This window comes from Coenobita brevimanus, chromosome 98, assembly GCF_032717465.1.
Source record: "Coenobita brevimanus isolate Jiangsu-jjx chromosome 98, ASM3271746v2, whole genome shotgun sequence".
Classification (NCBI taxonomy): Eukaryota; Metazoa; Arthropoda; class Malacostraca; order Decapoda; family Coenobitidae; genus Coenobita; species Coenobita brevimanus.
Genome location: NC_137051.1, coordinates 23,063,869 through 23,088,871, shown reverse-complemented (window position 1 = coordinate 23,088,871; position 25,003 = coordinate 23,063,869). Strand labels below are relative to the sequence as shown.

The window sequence follows — 25,003 nt, the reverse complement described above, 5'->3', positions numbered from 1 at the left end:
CAGCCAATCGGTGAACAGGATGACACGTATTCGTGGTGTTGATGGGTCGACATGTCAGCTGCTGCCTTCAGAAACAGTCTGCAGAAGCACTTGATGAACAGGCCGACTTCTGATAACTCATTTGCTGGAGTTGGTTGATGCTTGGGCCACAGCACTGGGGACGAAATTTTGTGCTGGATGTGCTGGGCCTCGGTCTCTCACGGTTGCACCATCGTGCCAACAAACAACACGTACGTATCTAGCTGCTGTATGTCAGATTTGTCTGTCCAACTCATGTTTGGCTGATCGGTCATCCATTGCCAGCAGGTCTTCAGGAACTCCATCAACCAGAAGCAAAGCCAGGCGATTGGCTTGGATCTCTACATCCTGGTAGTATTGCTTATTCTGCTGGAGCCACAACAGTGTGTCCAGAACAGCTTGACATCTGACGTGGTAGTCGCAGTAAGAAGATTCACTGCCTGAGTGACGGATGATGATAATGACAGTTTCAGCAACGTGACGTGGCAGCCGAGTGCCAGCGATGTGGCATCTTTAGGGAGGGCGATCGCCTGACTGCTGTAGCCATACTTCCAACTGGAACTTAGACGGCATCCATGAATGAGAGGCAGGATACGGCTGATCAAAAAACATTTCCTCGGGGAATGTGAGGCACTTCAGCTTCTCTGGGACGATGTAGGGGATCATGTCATTGGCTGTTCTGAATTTGTTGGCTGCCTTTTCATATCGACAGTGAGCGCACCTACCGGACTTACTGATGGCATTAATGTACAACATTTCAAGCTCATGGCAGGTGCTGCATGAACCACACTGGAGCAGAGCTTCCATTTTCTTGCAGAATGGATCTGAGCACGGATTGACTCCAGATGGCGAACGGTGACTTCGGTGAGCGTTGTGCTGGCGTCTCCGTGACTGCCATCTGCCTGGCGCTGCTGAGACTGCTGCTGGTTGTCACGGTTGACACTGAGGCTGCCGTCTGCCCGGTGTTGCTGAGAAAGCTGCTGGTGGTCACGGGTGCCAATGTGGTTGCCATCTACCTGGCGCTGCTGAGATTTCTGCAGCTGGTCTCAGTTGTCTTCGTGGCAGCCATCTACATGGTGTTGCTGAGACTGCTGCTGCTGATCTCAGTTGTCTCCATGGGAACCATCGTTGCAGCACTGCTGAGACCTCTGCTGGTGGTCTCAGATATCTCCATGGTTGCCCTCTTCCTGTTCTTGTTGAGAACGCTCCTGGTGATCATGTCTGTCGACGACATTGCCGTTGAGTCATCAGCCATGAGCGCTCATACTCCTGAGGTGGGTCAGAGCCAGAGAGTGTCTCCATTCGGCCACACTCTTACACAAACCGTTCATTACAATTGTGAAAAATGCAGCAAAAAACAATATGCGATGAAAAACAACAACAGAGATAACAACAGCAATAGCAAAACAGATAAACCACAATATTAAGCCTGACTCAGGTAAACGCCAGCCACTTCAACTTCTCATATAACAAAAGTGGAGATTCCAAATTTGTTTGTCCTGAATTTAAATGAAGAATTTTTAGTTCAATGGCTTCCATAGAATCCATCAAGAGTGTTTCAGTAGACAACGGCTCAGCGCTCTCCTTCAAAAGGAGCTGGCCCGTATTTTTGACAACGCATAAGTATTCTGAGTGCTGGATGTGCATATAGCGAGGTGCTGTAGCATTTATCACACACACAAAGTACAATTTTCTGCTCCCAACTGGCCATGGCAACGAACTGCGTTGGTAATTGCTTGGCTACTGATCGAATGATAAAACCCAGAAACGGGGTGATTACCCTTGCAGATTTCACCCCAAAGCATAGAAAAAAGTTCATGTAAAATTATGAGCCTAATATCAGCTGTTTAATTGTTAGAATTCATGCAAGAAAACATAGTGTTACAACAGGAAATCTTTTTAAATTCTATTTTATTGTGAAGCATGTCAGTTGAAGTCCTCGGTACATTCCCATGGAAAGCTGTGATTCCAAGGGATTTTTTTTTGTCTCATGAGTAAATATATAGCCGAAAACAAATTTTATGGCATGTATCTTTTATCAGCTGAAAGAATCTCTTCTCTATCTCACAAAGTAGAAAAGTTATTAGCCACTGTAAACCATCGAGGTCAGGCCGAGTCATTTCGGGCTAGGCTGTGTCGTATCAGGCCGTTCATTTCGGGCTAAGCTGGGTCGTATCAGGCCGTTCATTTCTCAGCTGAACGTAAACATCACTTCGCTACGCTTGCTCGCTCGTAATCATATGGAAAGAATGGAGAATTATGTGTATAGTATTAAAGGCAGCAAGTTTATGGCTATTAATGTATATAAATGAAATTCATTTGGGCTAAAGGTTATGCTGAATGATGTGGGTAAGCAGTATGGTAGTTGTACTTGAACTGTGGGTAAAACCTATGATGGCGAATGAGTTGTGTGTCTATTGCTGGCTAGTGAGTGTCTCTTAGTAGTGAGAGCTTAAGTGTGAGTGAGGAGTGAATTGCCGGTTCCTGGCCACGCCCCTTGTTATTCCAGTTCGTTTCTCACGAAATGGAATCTTAGGTTAGGTCATGTCCGTCAGTCCGTACGAAGTCCGTTCGCCCGTTCCACGCTGTATTTCAGAAACCATTTGCAGGAATTATCTCATGTTTTGTATAATTTTAGGGCTGTATAGGAGGTTGATACCTGTCTTCTCGAAATTTTGGAAAAATAAAAAATCCTAGATGGCTGACTTATGAACAGTTTTCTGTTTTTGAGACTTTAAATCCCTAATATCACCTTTAAGTAAACAGACAGGTTTTCAGGTTTTAACGAAGTGGAATATAGTCTCTCTCAGAGAGGCTTGTGTGATATAGGAAAACGCATCATATCACACCGCGTTGCATGATCAGAAACTGTTGGGTTGTATGACATTTAATATTGATTCAGCATTTTTATACCATACACAGTAGTAAAATAATGTTATTGATATAATGAATTCAAATATGATACCTCAAGATAGTTTCAAGAACTTGCCATATGTTCCAGTACAGTGTGACGTCTGTACTGTAAGTTTCTAAATTAATATTTACTGTAAATCGACGAGTTATGCTTTCTACTCGACAGGAGTAATTCATCTTTTAGTTTAGTGGATATAACGCTAAGTATTTGGTGTTTGGCACTCCTTGGCGGCAAGGTTGAAATCATTCCCCTATCAAGCATATTCATCACATTACATATATATTATATCTTTTAATTAATGACATCTTTTATGTGTTTATGGATTGTGTGTGTGTGTGTGTGTGTGTGTGTGTGTGTGTGTGTGTGTGTGTGTGTGTGTGTGTGTGTGTGTGTGTGCTGCAAAATACATCGCATGCCATACAGAGCATGGAGGTGACCATGGTGTAATCGGAGGACACTCGACCTTCAACCAAGGGGTTCTAAGCTCGATTTCTGCGGCTGTTCAAACCTAAAACTGAATCGGAGACCTTGATTTCAAATTTGATGCTTGCATTTCCCACTGCAGATTAAGACTAGGACTTAGCAAAAATTACCCAACATGATTACATCTAGAACTGAATCAGTGACCTGGACTGTAAACTCAGCTGTTGTAAGCTGTTTCCTTAAGAAAAACTGGAACTAAAAACAAATTGATTGTCTACCTTACTGATCCTCGGACAGTCAATAGGTATTAATGTAAGCCTTCTTATTACTCTTCCAGAGCGTACGTGACAACCCCAGACACAACTGACGCGCCGGTGGAGCTGGAGCTGCTGGACAACGGTCAGGGTGCAGACGTGCAGGCTGGTGATGGTACCTACAGCCGATACTTTACCCAGTACACCTCACTAGGCAGATACTCTGTCAAAGCACAGGTGAACTCAGTCAGACGGTGTAGTGGAGGACAGGACAGGTCAGCGTAGGCCCGTAATTTTCAACATTTTTTGGGGGGACTAGACAAACTGTATATAGGCTACCTTCGTACTACAAACTTGAAGTTAAATCGAAACGCTTAAGTTTGCAGATCATCCGATATTTTTCAGTGTGATTCGACCTTAGGGTTGCCATACGTCCGGATTTTCCTGGACATGTCCTACATTTAGGTGTCAAAATCTTCGTCCGGGAGGAAGTTTAAAAATTTCTCCAAAAGTCCGGAACTTCAGCTTCCATCACTTATTCCCGAAAAAAAAAATAATATACCATTAAACTCTGTAATAAGAGAGAGAGAGAGAGAGACCTTCGTTGTTTCCGTCAGCTGTTGAGTGTTGCCAACCTGGGTGGTTTAGTGCTAGCAGCTAGGTAAAATGTCTTTCCATTTCCTGTTCTTCAGCCACGATTATTTTTTTTTTCAATAGCGCTGTTATAGCCATTAAATAAATGGTAATTGCACCCAATTATTGGCTTAGTTTTCATTGTTACGGTGCATCTTATCCTGCATCTAGTTTTAGCATTATTCATCAAGCCAGTTCAGCTCTTTGCCTGTTTTCCATTATACCTGTATTGTAAACAGATTTAAGATTGTGATACAGTACAACAGTATTGGCGGGTATATATATATATATATATATATATATATATATATATATATATATATATATATATATATATATATAATGTCAATGGCCCAAAGTGTGTGTTGGGGGCGGGGGGGAGCATGGACTTCAGCGTAGGCGTCCGGAATTTTGATTGTTCAGATATGGTAACCCTATTCTACCAAAAAGTTGATGTTTAATGAGGCATGCATGTTTAGTGATGGAGTTGGGCGTATAAATAAAAGGCTTCACTTTCTGCCACTCTGAACTTTCAACGCAAACTGTGACTAAGTTTAATGATTTGGTCATTTTACATTTTTGGTGTAGTATGCAGCATCCTTATCAAGACTGTTCCTACATGGCTGCGGTTGAAATATATCGCCCTGCTTTAATTCTTTTGCAAAAGATAAGATAAAAAAAATCTGAGTACTATTATGATTTAGTTTATGATCAATCTGGATCAAATTTGAAATATTTGATCAGACACGGGTAGAGTTGTTTGAATTTTCAGCAAAGCCACTCCAAGTTTTTCTTCCTTTATATTTCCAAGTTCAGCCTAATAAGCCCAACGTTGTTTTCTTTCATATTACAGGTCACAAATCTTCTGTAACATAACATGTATTTGCCACACACACACACACACACACACACACACACACACACACACACACACACACACACACACACACACATTTCCAACATACGATATGCACAAAATATAAACATTATTCAACATGTCAGACACGAGCAAACAAGGCTTCTCTTCTCTGCGTCGTGTCATTAAATTCGTTCAGAACCGCCTTCAGATCAAGACTTAAGTCTCGTAGAATGAACACTCAGCATGTGGTTTAGCCGGTTGTCGGTCATTGTGCTCCTCAAACAAGTCTCTCAATCTATAGATAGAGTTACGATAACAAAACTCAGATTCATAATTATAAACACATTAGAGAGAAAATACGCTCACAGGCCAGGGGGCAACAGAGGGCTCTTGACAACGCATGGCGAATGACAAAAACGGCATTGCCACACAACGCAAACATTGAAAAACATCATAATACTGCCACGGTGCGTCTCAAATAGCTGTGCCAACAAAATTTAAGACACTGTTCGACATACAGTATCATATTTTACTTACAGACTTGATCAGTTTCATGAGTTATTGAACCTTCCATCTTAGCTGAAGTTTTGACAAATTAATATACAGAAAACATTCGGAGGGGGGGGGGTGCTATAGCCCCCTAGCCCTCCCAGAAATTACGGCCCTGAGGATGGGTGTGTAGGCATGGTGTAGCGAGGTGTCGGCCAAGTAGGCTATCTCCTGCTGCTACTTTGCTCAGTAGGTCGACATTTCATAAGGAAGATACTTCATCAAAGCACAAGCACAAGTGATTCAGTCGTCAGATGTATAGAGGTGCAGCTCAGGTGTTGCGGGGTAAAGGTCAGGATAGTCCGGCGTAGTGAATGTACAGTCACGTAAAGATAAAAGAAAAAAAATCGTCCAGTCGGCTCACTAAACGTCGTTGGCCGAATCATTTCGGGAACCGATACATGCAGTATACAGATTTAAAGGGGTATTTTAATGTGACCTTTTACATTTAACGATTACTACTTGATCATTGTACCGTTGACTTTCAACTCTGTTATTACTGGATATGGTTGGCAGCCAACTCGTTTTGCAAGATACGTAAAAAGATGCTTTGACAGCCTTCTTCACTTCTCTATCAGCGGCTTCTGCCCCTCCATTCTTTCTTCCTTCTTCTACTACTACTACTACAGCGGCTTCTGCCCCTCCATTCTTTCTTCCTTCTTCTACTACTACTACTACTACTACTACTACTATTTCTTCTTCTTCTTCTACTACTACTACTACTACTACTACTACTATTTCTTCTTCTTCTTCTACTACTACTACTACTACTACTACTATTTCTTCTTCTTCTTCTACTACTACTACTACTATTTCTTCTTCTTCTACTACTACTACTACTACTACTACTACTACTACTACTGCTGCTACTACTACTACTACACTTCTGCTTCGTCGTTGTCGTCTTTTTACAGTTTCACAGATTTGGACCGACAACGAACCAGTGCCATCACAGTATTTTTCCTGCGTCCATAGCTTCCTAGTTCTCACTACAGTAGACGGAGGGTGGGGATTAAAAATGGCAAAAACTAAATCGTTGATTAAATACGCGGTAAAATATACTGAGTACCAGAACAATTTCATTATTTTTCCGTTTCCCACCACAGGCAAGAAAGGGTATGTAAATCACTGTATGTCCGACAACACTCTTCAACCATAATACAGTGTTTCTTTTCAGAATGAAAGATCAGTAACCATCTGTCAGTCAGGGGGATGTTGAGTAATCTGGTAGTGCAACTCTCTCTCTCTCTCTCTCTCTCTCTCTCTCTCTCTCTCTCTCTCTCCAGGCTACCCTGTTTTTGCTCTTTTTTTCCTTGCGACGACAGTGGAACAAACAAGCTCCGGATGGTGGAAAAGAACGATGTCTTGGCTCTGGTTCATCAAAACCTAAACAACGTTGAAACTGCTAGAAAAACTAAAGGAGCAAGAACGGCTATTATATGAGTGAAATAGTCCGCCAAAGTTTATTTACCAATATTGTCTGACAATGCCAAGACATTAATAGCAACACTGAAAGCCAAGGCTGAAATGATTAAGTACTAAGGGTCGAAAATACTTGCGCATATGTATAAGTCTTTCTTGTTAATAATATATTGCACGTATCGGTTGCTGAAGTGAAGAGGAAAACGCTGTCTGCTGTACTGACTCGACATTTTTTTTATAGCAATAGGTCTGATGTAAAGGGTGTAGATCAAGTAAGAACACTTGTAACAACAAAAGCAGAAGGAGTAAAGATCGGGTTGAAGCTTTTACTTTACCCACTGGCATCTAGACTGGACGTTATTGCACTGATATAATAGTTATAGCACTAAGCGAAATAATTGCACATGCTTATGGCCGAGCTATTTATTTCCATGTGTGTACAAATATTTCATTCGAAGAGAAGAGGGGACTCAGAACCAAGACATTCCGGAGATGGAGTCAAGGGCATTGGCACGGCTGCACGAGGATGAGAGTTTTACTCGTATGTTTGCCCATCCGTTCATTTACTCAGTAGAGACAGTAATTATGAACCAGTTTTGGCGGTTGAAACATCAGATGAATCCTATCAAGTTCACTGTGTGCCCTGTCTAAGCAGTCGACAAACTCAGGGAGGCGGTAGCTCAGTCGGTACAGAGGTGGCTTGCAGTCCTACCGGACCCAGGTTCAAATCCCCGCTGGGGCAGGGAACAGTTTAAGGATTTGAATTTAATAAAAACAGACTTTATTGATCTACTAGAAGACCCGCCGACATATCGTAAAAACACCCCCGCTAATACCAATACACCAGTCCTGTATGAGACAGCCCTAGCAAGCATTCAGTATGGACGGTGGGTGTTAGCGTCGAAGTGGTGACATGTAGAGGTGTATGGTATGTAGGAGGACTACTGGGCCTTGGGAGTAGGCTGTGAAGACAATGCCCAAAGTCGGACACATTAAAAAAAAAAAAAAAAAAAAAACAAGGGTCACAATGGCCAAAAGATGGTCTAGGCCAATCAGATGAAAATCGCCCCTGTGACGTCAAAAGTGCGTCAGAGCCTGCTGTCCAGTCAGCAAACGAGACACTCGCATGCGTCACGCCAAAAAAAAAAAAAAAATGTTTTACCAAGATACATACATACTGTAGATGAATAGGTAAACAGAGGCAGACAGACTGACAGTCAGGGAGACAAAGGTAGGCAGAGACACACACAGACAGATGGACAGACATATACATGGAGACTCTCTCTCTCTCTCTCTCTCTCTCTCTCTATATATATATATATATATATATATATATCATCATCAGCCGTTTGAGTATCCACTGCAGGACCGGCCTACCCCGACCGAAGTCGGGACGATACGGCCAATGTATCTCTAGCAAGTGGCTTAGGCTGTCTGGTAGAGATTGTATGTAGGGTGAGAAGTGCTTGTAAGTGTAATTGTAGTGTTGGAGTGGCTTTGGATGTGTGTGTAGTCTGTGAACCAAGTGTAATCGGCCCGCGCAAGCCGATTGGGTGCAAGCATCCTTTATAGTAAGTGACACTGGTTCAACCACAACACCCCTTGTGTTCGCTAATGCAGTACATGGTCGGGTGAACACTCCCAAAGCTTACTACCCTGTCGGGGTGCGAACCCTGTTCACCCGTGTACGAAACGCACACCGTACCACTGTACCACAGAGGCTCCATATATATATATATATATATATATATATATATTTATATATATATATATATATATATATATATATATTTATATACTGTACACTCTACGCATGTATATTAGGATGATTCTTAAAAAATGAGTTTTAAAACTGAGTCTCCCAACCTCTCATTTTGTTCTAATGGACACGATGTGACATGACACACAGTAGGGCTTATGTTTCAGCATTTCCTACATTTCTTATGAAATATCAATACAACTTCTGAATCATGCATTTTTAGGTATTGGACCACAGTAGCAAAATTGTGGAGGAGCTCTTAATGTTGACTGTGGCAAATTTTGGTCTGTTTCCGACCTAAGGGAAGCACAGGGGATGGCTTCAACTAGTGGGGTTTTCGCTTTCCGGCCGCCAGGGGGGACGGGGGGTGGGGAACACCTGCCAGGCCTAACTCGCAAATACTGTAGATAATGTGTGATTGGTTTCTACTTTAAAGGTCTCATTGGATATTGTCATGCCTTTGTGTGAGGCACTCTACCACTATTCAGTTCATATATGGTACCAAATATAATATATCGAAGATGTAAATCGGCTCGGTTCAATTGAGGATAGTCTTCTTTGAATCAGGAAATTGTAACCAATGTTCAGCAATAACTTGCAATAGGAACTGTAATTGTTGCTCATTGTGCGTTATCTTGCCATTGTACACGTCGACTAGAGCTACAGCCCTCTCTGCATTGTCGCTCGCCACACGAATTCCTGCAGTGATCTCCTGTGCCATAACGTAATCAATGTCCAGCCTAGATTCTGGATCTTCTTCTAGGAGTGATTTCCTGATTTGCATCTTATCTAAGAATTTGCTGGACGCTTGAGTTGCAAGATCTTCAAGAGTAACTTTTCCCTGCGGAGCTGGAATGCGTTTGAGAGAGTCATCGCTGCCCTGTTTGGTCTTCATGCCTGTGATGATCCTATGCTTCTTTTCTACGGATAATTCAAGATCGAAAAGCGCCAGAGGGATCAGCTGTTAAGACAGGTACCAAAGGTGAGCCCCAAGTTACATCTCCACAGCTTCTCCGATGATCTTGTTTGGGTATGCACGAGCCTTTTCAAGAAGGTGGAAGTCCTCTCGGGCACAGGCCATGGCGTTCGGCGCAGTAAACCATGCCCTAATGCAGACCCTGACACCAGGAAGAGTGAACTCCCTCAAGGCTTCCTTCTTGGTGAGCCTGAACTGGCTATGAAAGAGCCAGACTTTAATGGAATAGATGACTTTCGACATCCATCGGGCATGATGCATAGGACCTGGCGTTTTAAAGCTGATTTTCTTCTCAATCTCTTGGATGCCAAAAAACAGAAGGGCGAGTTCCAAAAACTCCCTGTAATTGTCCCGCACTGTTCCCTTCCTGATTATGCCAAGAGCAAAGTCTACCAGCTCCTCTCTTTCTTCCTCTGGGATATTTTCACTATCAGCAGGTTTATATTTTGTGTGATCAACGTGTGACCAAAAACTGTGGAACTGCTTGAACATCAGAACTTCAGACTCGGAAACAGCAACGAAGTATGCTCGAAAGGCAGTTCCATATACCAATTCCATGATGTGCTGCCTACATTGAAAGCAAAACAAGTCTTTCTCAAGTTTCGGCTTCAGGAGCACACGTGCCCCAGTTCGATGCTTGGTGTTAGAAGCCATAGTGTTGAAACACAATCCAACCACTTGATGTGCGATTCCCCATCGCTCTAGCTCAGCTATGATAGCTGCAGCCTGGGTCTCTCCAGTCCCAGGTGGAATCTTGGGAACACCTAGTAGCTGGATAGCGTTCTTTTTTGAGGTGAAGACGGGCAGTCGGTCCACGGTTTCTTGGCCTATGAGGTCATCAAGCGGCTTACCATACCAGTGAATGACAAATAGGCCTTGAAGAGAAAAACTCTCCTTGATCGCAAGAACAGCTGCCAACCAATGTGTCTCTCTCTGAACAACTTGACACTGGACCGGTTGATGGCATACTCCATGTGTCTCTCTGTGAGCAACTTGACACTGGACTGGCTGATGACTTACTTCAACACATCGAAGCTGAGGCTTTTGACCGTCTCTGCAAGGATGTGTGGGGCATTGAGATCACTGACATTCTTTCTGTCAAGAGCAGCAGTGACACCAGGGCTCATAACTGACTTTGACGTGCACAGTCATTTGGGAAGCGATGTGCTTGTGCTGGGCTCGCCTTCGTCAGCTCTCTCAGCTTCGCTAGTATCTTCAGTACTGGAGGAAGAGGACTCCAATTGGTCTGTAGTGGTCACCTCAGTGCCTGACGAGCGACGCATTCTCTGTACTTTTCATACTTCAATCTGCTCTGCATGGCAGCCTGCTCCAGTTGAACCAAAGCATGGCTTTGGTCGACGCCTGCCATAGACCCTCTATGTCCTGATTAAGCTGGGCCTTGGAGAATTCCTTGTCCTCGGGAATGCCCATGAGGTTGAGAGCACTTTCATGGACATTGTCAAACAGATTCGTCATCGACAATCTGCAGTCCCCTTCATTTTTCAGCTGTTTTCTGCCATGCTTCTTGGAGCTCTTCTTTAGATTTTGCCACTTTGTGTAGAGCTTCTTCAGGCTCTCCACTGAATGGTCTATCCATTTCTTGGGGATACGGGCACGTTCGTAAAATTGTTCGGCTTGATTCACGACTTGCTGGACAGCTTCTGCCACAGGCACCTTTTGGTTCAGGTGGAGATGGAGGAACGTAGAGAGAACTTCTCCATTTGATGACATAGCACCAAGCTGCTTATCCTGCCAGCACGTTAACATGTATAGAGGTTCCTGCTTCTTCCGTTTCAATGTACGATTAGTAATAATCATGCACTTACTGCAAGACTTGAGAAAAACTTATTAGATTTAATCACCAATATGCAGTGTCAACACGGATCTCTTACACTTTACGTCAGCTTGTCCTGCTAGTCAAGGTTTCTCTGCTTGAACACTCGGGACGCGCACATACACAGCCAGGACACAACATCAGTCCCAGCATGACTGCACAGATGTGCAGTTTCTCTGGGTACCATGCTGATCCATCATGATGCATGAGCTGGGGCACTCAGAGTTTCCACGGATGAAGGAGAGTGATTATAACCGCCTAATGATCATTACACTTGGAGTAATTATGGTGATGCAGTGCATTTAGCAGGCCAAATTAAACAGTGGCACGTAATATCCAATCTCGCTATAATTATTATCTATAGGAGTTGCAGAGTTAGGCCTGGCAAGCGTTCCCCCTCCCCCTCCCCCCTGGCAGCTGGAACATGAAAACTCCACTATACCCTTTATTGCATTATGCATCTGAGAAGTGTGGGGCGAGTAGGGTGTGTTTGATTCGCGGCTGCTGATTGTCCGCCGATTATGCCATCGCAACAGACGCCAGATGACTGATATTATTTATTTTTAAATACTTCCCTCTTGTGTTCCTGGGAATAAAATACTCAGTTGTTCATCAAGAACTGGAAGAATATATAATTTTAATGTTTTTCTGTTAAACAGGATTACAGTCTGTATGCCTTAATCACTATAAATAAGTAAAGAGTATTTGCCATGACGAATAAACGCTCACATCCATGTCGATGGCAGCACATGCCGAGGGGTGTTCAAAGTATTATGGTTTTGTTAATCGATCATTATATCACACAGTTTTTGTCAGTTTGCTTTATTCGTGTGGTACTGCACGTACAAACTACAAGGACTGATACAACCACACTGCCCTGAGTGAAGTAAGTGGCAACCCTTTGTTCGAAAACGTTAGTGCAACAATGGAAATAGCTCAGTATGTTAGTAAAGACAAAGGTAGTGTGTAGGATTTTCTTTTTCATATGAGCAAACATAAACTATCTCTTCAGCTTACTGTATGGAAGGCAGAGCTGTTGTGGACAACAGAGATTATAAGTATTGGATTCCAAGGAGACGAAACGGACAGCGTTGGCTAGAGAATAAAAAAAACTAGAAAGCACTAAGAGAACGCATTCCTGCGCCAATGCCACTGCAGGATCCGGTCCGGATCCGCCCTAAATTTAATCAATTGTTTCTTGGCTCATGGCCCACCCTTCTACAAAATTTTATTGAAATTCATCGAGAACTTTTGGAGATATCGTGTAAACAAACAAACATGTGAATATCTCCTCCAACTTTGTTGGCGGAGGTAAAAAAAAAAAAAAAAAAAAAAAAAAAAACGTTATGGCAGGGGAACACCTTATTGAAGAATTAATAGTGAAAATATACAGCAGTGGTGAAATAATGAAGCGGTTATAACTATCTATCTATCTATATACCTAGGCTGCTTCCCCCAAGGAAAGGGAGGTAGCCGAGACAGGACGACACACTCCCCATTTACTCATCCATTCAAACACATTCATTCGCATCTTAGCCCCAAAGGGGAGAACGGACAGATCCTCACCGCACCACACCGCACAAGGGTCAACTGCGCCATGCAATCAGTGACATCCACAGCAGGGCCCGACAGCAGAACTGGTTTACCCCTGCCACATCACAACAGACCCATCCCCTAACCCGCACCTGACCTGAATAGCTGATCAGACCAAATGCGGGAGAATATCCCCTCAGGGCTGCGTCATCACTTATTCATTCACAATTTCCCTCCATTTATTTCTGTCACGCACAGCCACTCTTCCTTGCTCAACAGACATCCCTCTCGCATCCAACGCTCTCTTCACACTCTCCATCCATCCTATTCGTGGTCTTCCTCTCAGCCTTACACCTCTCACATCAGATCTAGTTATCTTTTTCACCAATCGCTCATTATCCATTCTCTCCATATGCCCAAACCATCGCAACACCCTTTGCTCAACTCTACCAGCCATCTCCTGAACAACTCCAGTTCTTCTTCGCACTTCATCATTTCGCACCCGATCCATACGCGTCACTCCACACATACTCCTCAGACACCTCATCTCCATTACATTCAAACTTTTCCTCTCTGCTACACCCATATTCCATGTTTCAGCCCCATATAATGCAGTCGGTACCACAACACCCTCATACAGCCTTCTCTTTACATCCATTCTAAGCGAACGACATTTAAACACTTTTTTCATTCCTCCCAGCACCTTTCCTACTTCATTTATTCTAAACTTGACTTCTGCATCTATTCTTCCATCCACAGCAACATGTGACCCTAGATATTTAAAACAATCTACCTCCTCAAGCAACTCACCATTCAAAACTATATTCATCCCCCTACCATCTATCAACCTCGTACACTTCATCACTTTACTCTTATTCTCATTTACTTTCAATTTTCTCCTTTCACACACACTTCCAAACTCCTCTACCAACTGTCTCAATCTCTCCTCTGAATCAGTCACCAGTGCAGTATCATCTGCAAACAGCAGCTGCTTCAGATTCCACTCTCCACCATCAGCATTCACCAGACTCAGACCTCCACCTAAAACTCTTGCATTCACCTCCCTTACAACACCATCCATGTAAATATTAAACAACCAAGGCGACATCACACATCCCTGTCGCAGCCCCACTCTCATGGGAAACCAATCACTCACAGCATTTCCCACTCTTACACACGCTCTACTATTTACATGAAAACTTTTCACCCCTTTTAGTAACCTACCATCAAGTCCATACAATCTTAAAACAGTCCACAAAGCCTCCCTATCAATTCTATCATACGCTTTCTCTAAATCCATACATGCCCAAAACACATCCTTGCCTTTCGCTAAATACTTTTCACACACTTGTCTCACGCAAACACCTGATCAACGCATCCCCTCCCTCTCCTAAAGCCACACTGCTCATCACCAATCACTCCCTCTGTACCCCCTCTAACTCTCATAATTAACACTCTACCATACACCTTACCTACAACACTCAACAGACTTATACCCCTAAAGCTAGTACATTCATACTTATCACCCTTGCCTTTATACAACGGGACCACACAAACACTAAAATAGTGTAAAGACTGATAATACCCTCTTCTCTACGAGTATAGCTTACTCTTAATTTCGTGGCGCTTCCTCCCAAGTTCAGTAAAACCTGATTCTCTGTTTGCAAGCTCCACGATGCAAGCAATTGTTTGATGCAGTTGTGTCGAAAACCAGACCAAATACATGTGTGTCTACGTGCCATTGCTTCATAACTCGAAGACATGCTTGAGCCTGAGCTTCACCGGTTCCTCTTTCAATCATTGAGACGCCAAGCAACTTCTCGGCCATTGAATGTAATCAGCATTGCAACACGCTCTACATTATTCTTATGTGCTTCAGTAGCTGGAAGAAGTTTTCCATCCCAATGAACGAGAACACGTTCTTCTACGGAGAATGATTCCATACTTTCTTGAGCTGCTTGTTTCCACCCACTTTCTCTGCACGGACGAATAGAGCTCCGAGAACACATCACCCCGGACAGATCACGTCGTAATGCCTGTACTACAGTACCTGTTATGAAAGTTGCATTCCTTTCTGAAACTATTGTTCGATCCAATGCTCCAATAACTTCTGACGATTTGAAAATGTTAATGGTGTCATCCTTTTTAAAACGTTTCGAGTGAAGGACATCAGTTAGGGAATGAGTGCTACCATAAACTTTAAATTCATCGTCATCTTCCAAAGATGATGAGAACTCAGCAAAAATTGTTGAGGTGTTTGCTCCTTCCAGCTGGCGCTGTTTCAATTGGTATCTGTATTTTGCCATCATGCTTTTCTCCAATCTGGATCTTCTCCGTCCTTTTCTTGCAGTGTTTCCTTATCAATGCCAGCCATGCTACAAGATTTGACATTTTCCCGTTGCATGCCTAAGAATTTCCGATCTTCCTTGTTGGCAGTGGTGCTCGTGGCATCGTTAGCTGCAATGTCAAATAGTTCCGCAGAGTTTGCTTTGAAGATATCTTGGTTCATTTTTTTGTGATCACTTTTCCTGGTCCTATGCTTTTTTTAGTGCGAGGCAGCAATTGAAAACTGAAAGTTTCCGGACACAAGCATCAGTCCGCTGAGTTGGAATTTGAGTTCTGTCCCAGATCTCCATTACAACCTGACAAGTCAGATTCAGACTCGTTGGTATTGTTTGTGCATGATCAACATGGTGGTACTGCACTAGAAAGAGTGTGTCCAACCATGTAGGTAATCTGTGTCTTGGCAGGTTTCCAGTTGGCTTCCCTAAAAGCCACACACCAAGATTTGTTCTAGTTTCAAACAAATGACCTGAAGAGACACAAGTCTGAGCATTGCTCCTGGTCGGAAATCACATCAGAGTCTTCAAAATCACTAAATACGATCAAATTTAAGGTTCTACTTTCGATCAAAAGAATATTTCTCAGGTGATGATCGAATTCGTGAAGAAGTCATTAAGATAAAAACAACAGATTGCTACATCACCTAAAATGCTCTATTGGTAAGTTAAATGCAAGTAACATGTATACACAGGACTCTGTTAGCTCATGATTATCACAATATGTATATTTGAGCGATCTCTATATATTATTAAATCATGCTAAAATATCGCCCATAGCTTTGCCAGTCCATGTGGACAAAAAACCTGCTTGTGGAGAATGTCTATGACTACTTCGATTTTTTGACCTACTAAATTGGACCACCCTCATATATATATATATATATATATATATATATATATATATATATATATAGTCGTAGGTGGGGGCGCTCACCATGCTGCTGTCGGGTGTCTGCCCTTTCCTCTTCTCCATCCTTCTTTCCTTCCATCCTCTTCTGTCTTCCTTTACTTCATTCTTTCCTTGCCCTTCTGCCTACGGATAACTAAACACTTCCTTTTCTGTCTTTCTTTCCTTCATTCTTTCCTCTTCCTTCTGCCGGTGGGTGACTCTACACTGAGTGACAAGCCAAATGGCTTCCTGTACACCAGGAAACCATTTACCACGCTGGGTGGTAACCATATAACCAAATTTTGGCGCCTGGTGGTTTAGTGAGTAATTATTGCACCGGTGAAGGTTTATATCCAAAGGGTGGTTGGGTTTGATTGCTCATGTAATGCCACTCAGAGATGAGTGAGGCTGGTCACTCTCATCTTAAATGCCGGGACCAACTGCTTAGCCCCGGGCTCCTACGCTCCTCATGGGGCAATGTAGGATTGGATGATGGATGGATATATATATATATATATATATATATATATATATATATATATATATATATATATATATAATCAATAACATCAGCCGTTGAGTGTACTGTATACTGCAGGACCGGCCTATCCCTACCGAAGCAGGGACGATACAGCCAATGTATCTCTACCCAGTGGCTTAGGCTGTCTGGTAGAGACTGTATGTAGGGTGAGAAGTGCTTGTGAGTGTGATTGTAATGTTGGAGTGGCTTTGGATGTCTGTGTAGTCTGTGAACCAAGTGTAATCGTCCCGCCTTAAGCCGACTGGGTGCAAGCATACTATACCTCATACCAATTAATCTGGCCAGGCATGTATGGCAACACTGTTCCTGCCGAGATTCTGATTGGCTGGAGATGTTTGTTCGATTTCGTTGTTGGTGAAACTGATACTCTTTTTATTATCAGATATGATACTGAGTTTATCGAAAATACAATCGTCAAAAGCAATAAGAAATCCGTTATATACTTAACAACAATGAAATTTTCGTAGGAAGCTAGAAATATGAGTCAACAAAGTATTATAACAGTCTAAGTCAAGGTCAGCATTCGAACAATTCCTTTAAATCTCTGACACTCCGTAATATAACAGAAAATTAAGGAAACCTGCTTAATCTAAGCGTTGGTGAAACACACATTTAAATTTTAAGATCGGTCCGTACCCTTAAATCGTGCCACAACTCTGAATAATTAAAAATTCTAATGAAAAGACGAGTTGTGAGGGGAGGGAGGTTTGAAAAAATTGCGAAAATCAAAGTAGGCTAAAGGAAAACTATTTCATTATATCTCCTCTATTATCACAGTACGGACTGATCTTGAATTTTAAATGTGTGTTACACCAACGCATAGTTTAAGCAGGTTTCCTTAATTTTCTGTTTTATTATCGTGTTGGAGATTTAAAAGAATTGTTCGAATGCTGACCTTGACTTGGACTGTGATAATACTTTTTTTTTTTTTTTTTTTTGTGTGTCTGACTCTGGGCATAGGCTTCACAGCCTGCTGTCAAGGCCCAGCAATCCTCCTACATACCATACACCTCTACATGTCACCACTTCGGCGTTAACACCCACCGTCCATATTGAATACATGCTAGGGCTGTCTCATACAGGACTGGTGTATTGGTATTAGCGGGGGTATTTTTACGACATGTTGGCGGGTGTTCTGGTAGATCAGTAATGCCTGATTGAATGAAATTCAAATCCTTAAACTGTTCCCTGCTCCAGCGGGGATTTGAACCTGGGTCCGTTAGAACGGCAGGCTACCTCTCTACCGATTGAGCCACGACTCATATTTCTATCTTCCTACGAAAATTTCATTGTTGTTAAGTATATAACGGATTTCTTATTGCTTTTGACGATTGTATTTTCGATAAACTCAGTATCACATCTGATAATAAAAAGAGTATCAGTTTCAGCAACAACGAAATCGAACAAACACCTCCAGCCAATCAGAATCTAGGCAGGAACAGTGTTGCCATACATGCCTGGACAGATTAATTGGTATGAGGTATAGTATGTGACACTGGTTCAACCACAGCACCCCTTATGTCCGCCAAAGCAGTAAGTGGCTCAGTGAACGCTTCCCAGAGTTTTTACAACTCTGGTGGGAGGCGAACCCGCGTCCACCAGCGTGCGAGACGCACTGTACCACTGTTCCACGGAGGCTATATATATATATATATATATATATATATATATATATATATATATATATATATATATATATGTGTGTGTGTGTGTGTGTGTGTGTGTGTGACAACGCAAGATCGTGCAAGCAGAATGAAAGAAGAGTTCTGGGCAAATGTGGAAGCATGCATTGAAAAGTCCAAGAGGAATGAGTGTTTTTGATTTGAGATATCAATGGAAAAGTAGGGAATGTGAAGGTGAATGGAGTAGTTGGTGAGTGGGGTGTACCTGCAGAAGTGGTTGAGAATGGCAGTGCTCCACTTGACATTTGTGTGGGGAGGGGGTTGGTAGCCACTACCCTCCTTGGGATAAAATGACCCACAGGTATATATGTGGTGAGTGATAAGAAAGGTGGATGGTGAACTGAATGAGCAGAAAGCAATGGTTCATTATATGCGTATGGATGAAAGAATGAGAAGGTATATAATGGATGAGAGGGCATACAGACGTTGGGGGAGTGGTCTTTCTGACCACCACTTGGTAGTGGTGAAAGTCAAGGTACAAATGCAATGGATGAACAGAAGGTGGGAAGGACAGGAGGAAGTAGCCCACACAAAGAAGGTAGAAAGGTTGCAAGACGATGGAAAAAGGCAAAATATAAGAGAGAACTGGAGGAGCGATTGGGTAAATATGATTAACAGATGAGGGAGATGGAAGGTTTGTGCAAGATATTCACAAAAGAAATCTGTGCAGCATGTGAGGTGGTGTGTGGAGTGAAGAGAAGACGAAAGAGGGTGCAAGGAATAGCATGGTGGAATGAAGAAGTGAGACAAACTGTGATGCAAAAAAAGAAAGCATATAGTGGGTGGATAAGAAGCATAGATATGAAGGAAGTTGAGAGATAAAAGAGAGTTATATGTAGAGAGGAAGAGAGAGATGAAAATATTAGTATGAGAGATGAAGAAAAGAGTGGGTGAGGAATTTGGAAGGAATTTGAATGTAAAGTGGAGAGAATGTAAGAACATGTTCTGGAAGGAGGTAGAGTTACACAAGGTGATAAAGATGTTAGGTGAGTGAAAGATGAAAATGGCAGATCGATAGTGGGGAAGGGAGAAAAGGTGAGCAGAGGGAGAGAACAATTTAAGAAACTTGTTAACCACAGAGAATGAAAGTAATGAGAGTATAAGTAGATAAAGAATCGCGGGGAGGAGGAGGGAGGTGAGAAGGGAGGAAGAGATCAGTAGAATGGAAGTAGTGGAAGCAATGAAGAAAGGCAACATAGGGAAAGCAGGAATTGATGAAGTGTGTGGTGAAATGATAAAGCATGGGGAAGATACAGTTGCAAAATGGATATGGACGATGTGCTGATTGGTCTGGGAGGAAGGTAGATTCCCAGAGAATTAAAAGTCAAGTGTAATTATTCCCGTGTACAAAGGAAAAGGGAAAAAAAGATGTATGTGGTAATTATAGGGGCATTTGTCCTCTTAGTATAATAAGAAAAGTAGGCTATATGGTAGAATACTTATTGACAGAGGTAGGGAAATAACAGAGTAAGTAGTTAAGAGAAGAACGGGGAGGTTTTAGGAAGGGAAGAGGTTGTGTAGATCATATATTCATCCCTAGGTCTGTAGTAGAAAAGTTTCTAGAGAAGGGAAAGAAGTTGTTTGCGGCCTTCATGGATTTGGAAAAAGAATATTACTAAGTGGATAGTCAAGGAATGTGGAAAATATTATGAATATATGGAGAAAATGGGAAGCTGTTGAATGTTGTGAAGTGTATGTATGTGGGTGTTAAGGCTACAGTGCATGTGGATAGTGAACTGAGTGAATTTTTGTATCTGAATGTTGGGTTGAAACAGGGATGTTATGTCTCCATGGTTGTTCAACCTGTACATGGATGGGGTTATAAAAGAGATACATGGTAGGGCAGTGGATGTTAGAGCAGCCCTAATGAGAGAGGGCAGTGTCTGGAAACTTCCTGTACTGTTGCTTACAGAAGACGAAGAGGAACTGCAAGGCTTGGTGAATGAGTTTGGGAGGGTGTGTATGAAATGGAATCTAACGCCGAATGTGGAGAATAGTTAAGTTATAGTCTTTGAGAGAAATGAGATCACTGAATGAACAATAAGGTTGGATTATGAGGATATGGAAAATATGAGTGTATTTATGTACTTAGGTAGTGTGATGTGTAAGGATGGAAATTTGGAGGATGAAGTGCTTGAAAGGATACAACAGGGAAGAAAGGTTGCTGGTTGTTAGAAAGCAGTGATAAGAAATGAGGAAGTAAAAAAGTCACTGCATGATAGTATTGTGAAATATAACTACTCTGACGTATAGAAGCGAAGCTTGGACCTTGTTGAACTGACAAGTCAAGAGTGAGAGCAGTGGAAATGAGTTATTTGAGAGAAGCATGTGGAGTTACAAGGAGAGACAGACTGACGAATGAGGATGAGAAAGAGCTTTTTGGTGTGGATGTGGATGTGGATGTGATAGAAAGAGTTAAGTGAAGTACACTAAGGTAATTTGGCCATGTGGAGAGGATAGAGAGTGAGACACTAACGAGAAGAATGTATGTCAGTGAGGTGGAGTGGGGGAGGAGAAGGAGGGGGAGGTCGTGTGTGAGCGGGATGGAGTGGACGGGTATATGAGTGAGGGGGTGTGGGCTGGGGGGAGGGCAGTGAAATGGTGTGGGACAGGGCGACATGGAGGCGATCAGTTTGTTGCCACCCTTAATGGGATTAAGGTGTCTGGCATTCTATCTATCTATTCATATATATATATATATATATATATATATATATATATATATATATATATATATATATATATATATATATAAGTACACACACACACACAAGCAACGGTACTAGGCGTTGTCCGCGTAAAACTCTGATTGTGGATACCGGCATTGCCTGGGACCTTGGATGGCCTCTGTCCTTATGAGAGTAGACCCCCGGACTCCCATTTAACCCGTTGAGCCTATGTTCCTCTTGAACCTTTTTCCCTAGGGATATGTTCCCCATGGACCTATTCCCACCAAGGACCTATATTCTCACTACCCACTCACCAGCCATGTCCACCCACCTCACCCGCCTCGCTTATCCCACCAATCCGTCCAGCCATCCGATCCATTGTAGCTAATAATGATATCGCTGTAGAAAAAGAAAAGGCTGCACGTTAATTTGCTACCATGTTTCCGCCATGATGATTTGATTATTTTTGTTTAGTTCTAGTCTAGTCTTGATATCTGTCTATCTACCTATCTGTCAATATATATTGATCAAGAGAGAGAAAGAGAGAGAGAGAGAGAGAGAGAGAGAGAGAGAGGGGGGGGGGGTCGTGGGAAGGTAACGGTTTATGCTAAAGGATTAACTTGCACTTTCATACTTTAATTTCTCCTGATGAAACGATCATATAGTCTAACAGAGTGGCTGTAAACACTTAAGAATCCACTGCACACGGCAGGGATCATAGGAGACTTAATCTTTGGGACCTTAGTGTAGCAATGTGCGGGTAGTATATTTATCATGACCTCTTGAAAAGACACTGGAATGATTCATGAAAGTAACGATGAAGGACAAGAAGAAGCACTAAGCGAATTCAACTCCCACTCCTAACAGTGAGTTTAAAGGCTGAAAACTTGACTTTGCTCTGTGACATACCTCGATCTCAGACTGGCTTCTCTCAACATCAGATTCCTTCATTCTTAGCTAACCCTTAACCCTTCTACCATGTTTGGTTCAAATCAGGTAAAGACTGTGACCTTGACCTGCGACATTTCCCTGCGACTGGTATCTATGATTTTTCCTCAGTATCGAATATCTTTATCCATTTTTTCATATGAACCCTTCCACTGGGTTTAATTTAAATCGGATAAAACCTGCTTATGTTGTCCATGCCATGTAACTTTAACCTTTGACCCATTCTTCTCAAAAGCAGTAGTTTAACCCCGTAAATGATCCTCAGTCCAGCCACTAAGTTTGATGCAATTTCGATCAGAATTGTTTGTTATTTTATTCATACATAAACATATAGTTCGAACTTTGACCTGCGACCTTATTCTTTGACTGTTCTAAAGACTTTAAGCTTTTCGTTCATGTCTCACCCTTAACCCTTACACCAAGTATGGTTTAAAATAGATGAAAATTGTTTGAGTTGATCCAGTCATGTATCTTTAGTCTTTGACCTTTCCCTGTGACCTTGGCTTATGACCGATTGTGGTGAAAATAAAATACTTTTATTCTTGTCTAATACTTAACTGTTCCACAAAATTTGGTCGCAGTGGATAGAATCTGTTTTAGTTGACCTTCCCATATGATCTCGACCTTTAACGTATTGGTGTCAAATGCGGTAGGTCAGCCCCAAGGGGATCAACCCCTCCACCAAGCTTGACAGAAATTCGATCGAAACCGTTGTATTTAGACTGTCCACTTACAGACACACGGTCGTACTTTGACCCTACCCCGTGACCTTGACCTTTACCTACTGTCATCCTTGCCATATTCTCAACTCTACCCCTAAATCTGGGGTAAGACTGCACAAAAAGTGTTTAAGATGATGATGTTAGGTCAAACTTTGATCTAGCCCTCTCTCAAGCCATCCACCAAGTTTGGTTAGAATCAGATAAAAGCTATTTTGAGTCATTTTGTTAACACAAACAGATAACACCTGCTGTCGCTTTGCAAACGCTGGTGTAAAACGACAACCATTACTGTAAATCGTTTGATATTACAAGCTGAAAACAGAATTCAGGCTAACAAATTATAATTTGAAAATAAGCAGGCAGGTGTGATTAAAGTATACTGTACACACGTGCTCAGTTTGTTAACCTTTTCATAATCGGAATAGCTCTAATATTGGACTCCAACAATTGAAAAGCGATTTTATTCAGCTACGATTCAGTCGTAGTAGCTTGAGTACTGTCACCCTTAATCGTCTGATACTCCGAATACTGTTATCTATTCCAGCTAATGCCTGACGATAATTTTCAGCTATGAATGAATCATTGGATCATGGATGTTAATACTGACGCCAGTAACCCCCTCATGGTTGGAACTGTTCTAGTATAGTCTATTCCAGGCAACCCCAGACAGTTTTATTCATATGATAGTGAGTAACAGGACTTCAGTGTGTTAACATGGTCTATGACTACTTTTATCATCTTAGGTCTGGGACGAGGGAAGTGCCTTTGTCAACAACGGTTTCTTGGCCTCTCGCCTCCACCATCGTACCTCCCTATTGCCTTCCTCTGCCACATCCACACGCTTCACATACCTCGCACCACACGCTGTCACACTCTTCGCAGACGGAAAAAAATTAGGTAAGATGTATGTGTGTGTGTGTGTGGGGGGGGGGGATTACTCTACTATATGGTGCAAAAAGAATGTCTGTTTTCCTTGTCTTTTGTTGTGTGTAGAAGTTTTAAATTTTCTGTACCAGAGGAAATAACTCATCCCTAATACTTGCTGCACTTGTCCCTTTCTGACTGAAAGGTTTATAGGAGGAGATTGTGATGGGACTATATTTTAAGAATGGATGAAAATTTTCTCAAACTAACTCACGCATAATACATCAACCAAGAGTTCTAGACACGTTTTTCTTTTCCCCAGCCTCTCTATACTTGAAACTTTATTTATTTATCTATTTATTTATTAATGATCACAGTTACTCTCTCCAGCGGGATAGCGCAGGAAAACGGAAAAACGTAACCTTATTCATTCAAATTCTGTTTCTTGTCTGTCGTACGGAATGTTCCACACAAGGAAATTCTACTCATCCATAAGCAGGTCCCGCTGAATTGTTATGACTGCCTCAGTGTCTTTTAATCATCCATAAACAGGTCCCTCTGATTTATGATTGTCTCAGTGTCTTAACCATCCATAAGCAGGTCCCGCTGTTTTATGATTACCTCAGCGTCTTTTAACCATCCATAAGCAGGTCCCGCTGATTTATGATTGCCTCAGTGTCCTCACTTCATTGGTACTTATACTCGTAGACAGCTGACAACGAGTCATCCCCCAGGAGGCACTTCATTCCATCTGCTCCTATTCAAACACGTCTCTCACCCTCGTAGATGCTCGGACCTCTGTGATTCAAATTTGATTTAACATTATCTTTCCCCCTTCTCTTAAGCCTCTCTCTCTCTCTCTCTCTCTCTCTCTCTCTCTCTCTCTCTCTCTCTCTCTCTCTCTCTCTCTCTCTCTCTCTCTCTCTCTCTTTCTCTCTCTCCACTGCTGATTTGTAAGCTTCCTAATCCATTTCTCATCTCCCACCTTCTCCATGTGGCCGTTCCATATTAATTTAACCAAATCCACCCTTTCTGTCACACTACGTCTGCTTCCACACCTCTCCCTTAGTGCATTTCTCACAATCAGAAGACAGACCTTAGCTCTTCATCACCAGTACTGCCATTTTTTTCCCCTAGCATTCAGATCCTCCGCCTTGCATTCATACGGCACT

At 42.3% G+C, this 25,003-nt stretch overlaps 1 protein-coding gene across 1 annotated transcript in view; it reads left to right on the top strand.

Moving 5' to 3' along the window:
* LOC145413998 (calcium-activated chloride channel regulator 1-like) overlaps positions 1 to 25,003 on the top strand; it is a 201,799-nt gene that overhangs the window by 160,015 nt on the left and 16,781 nt on the right. Inside the window, exons 13-14 of the mRNA XM_080283567.1 lie at positions 3,693 to 3,846; positions 23,711 to 23,864. Of these exons, the coding sequence (XP_080139693.1) occupies positions 3,693 to 3,846; positions 23,711 to 23,864 (308 nt within the window). The remainder of the gene's footprint in view (positions 1 to 3,692; positions 3,847 to 23,710; positions 23,865 to 25,003) is intronic.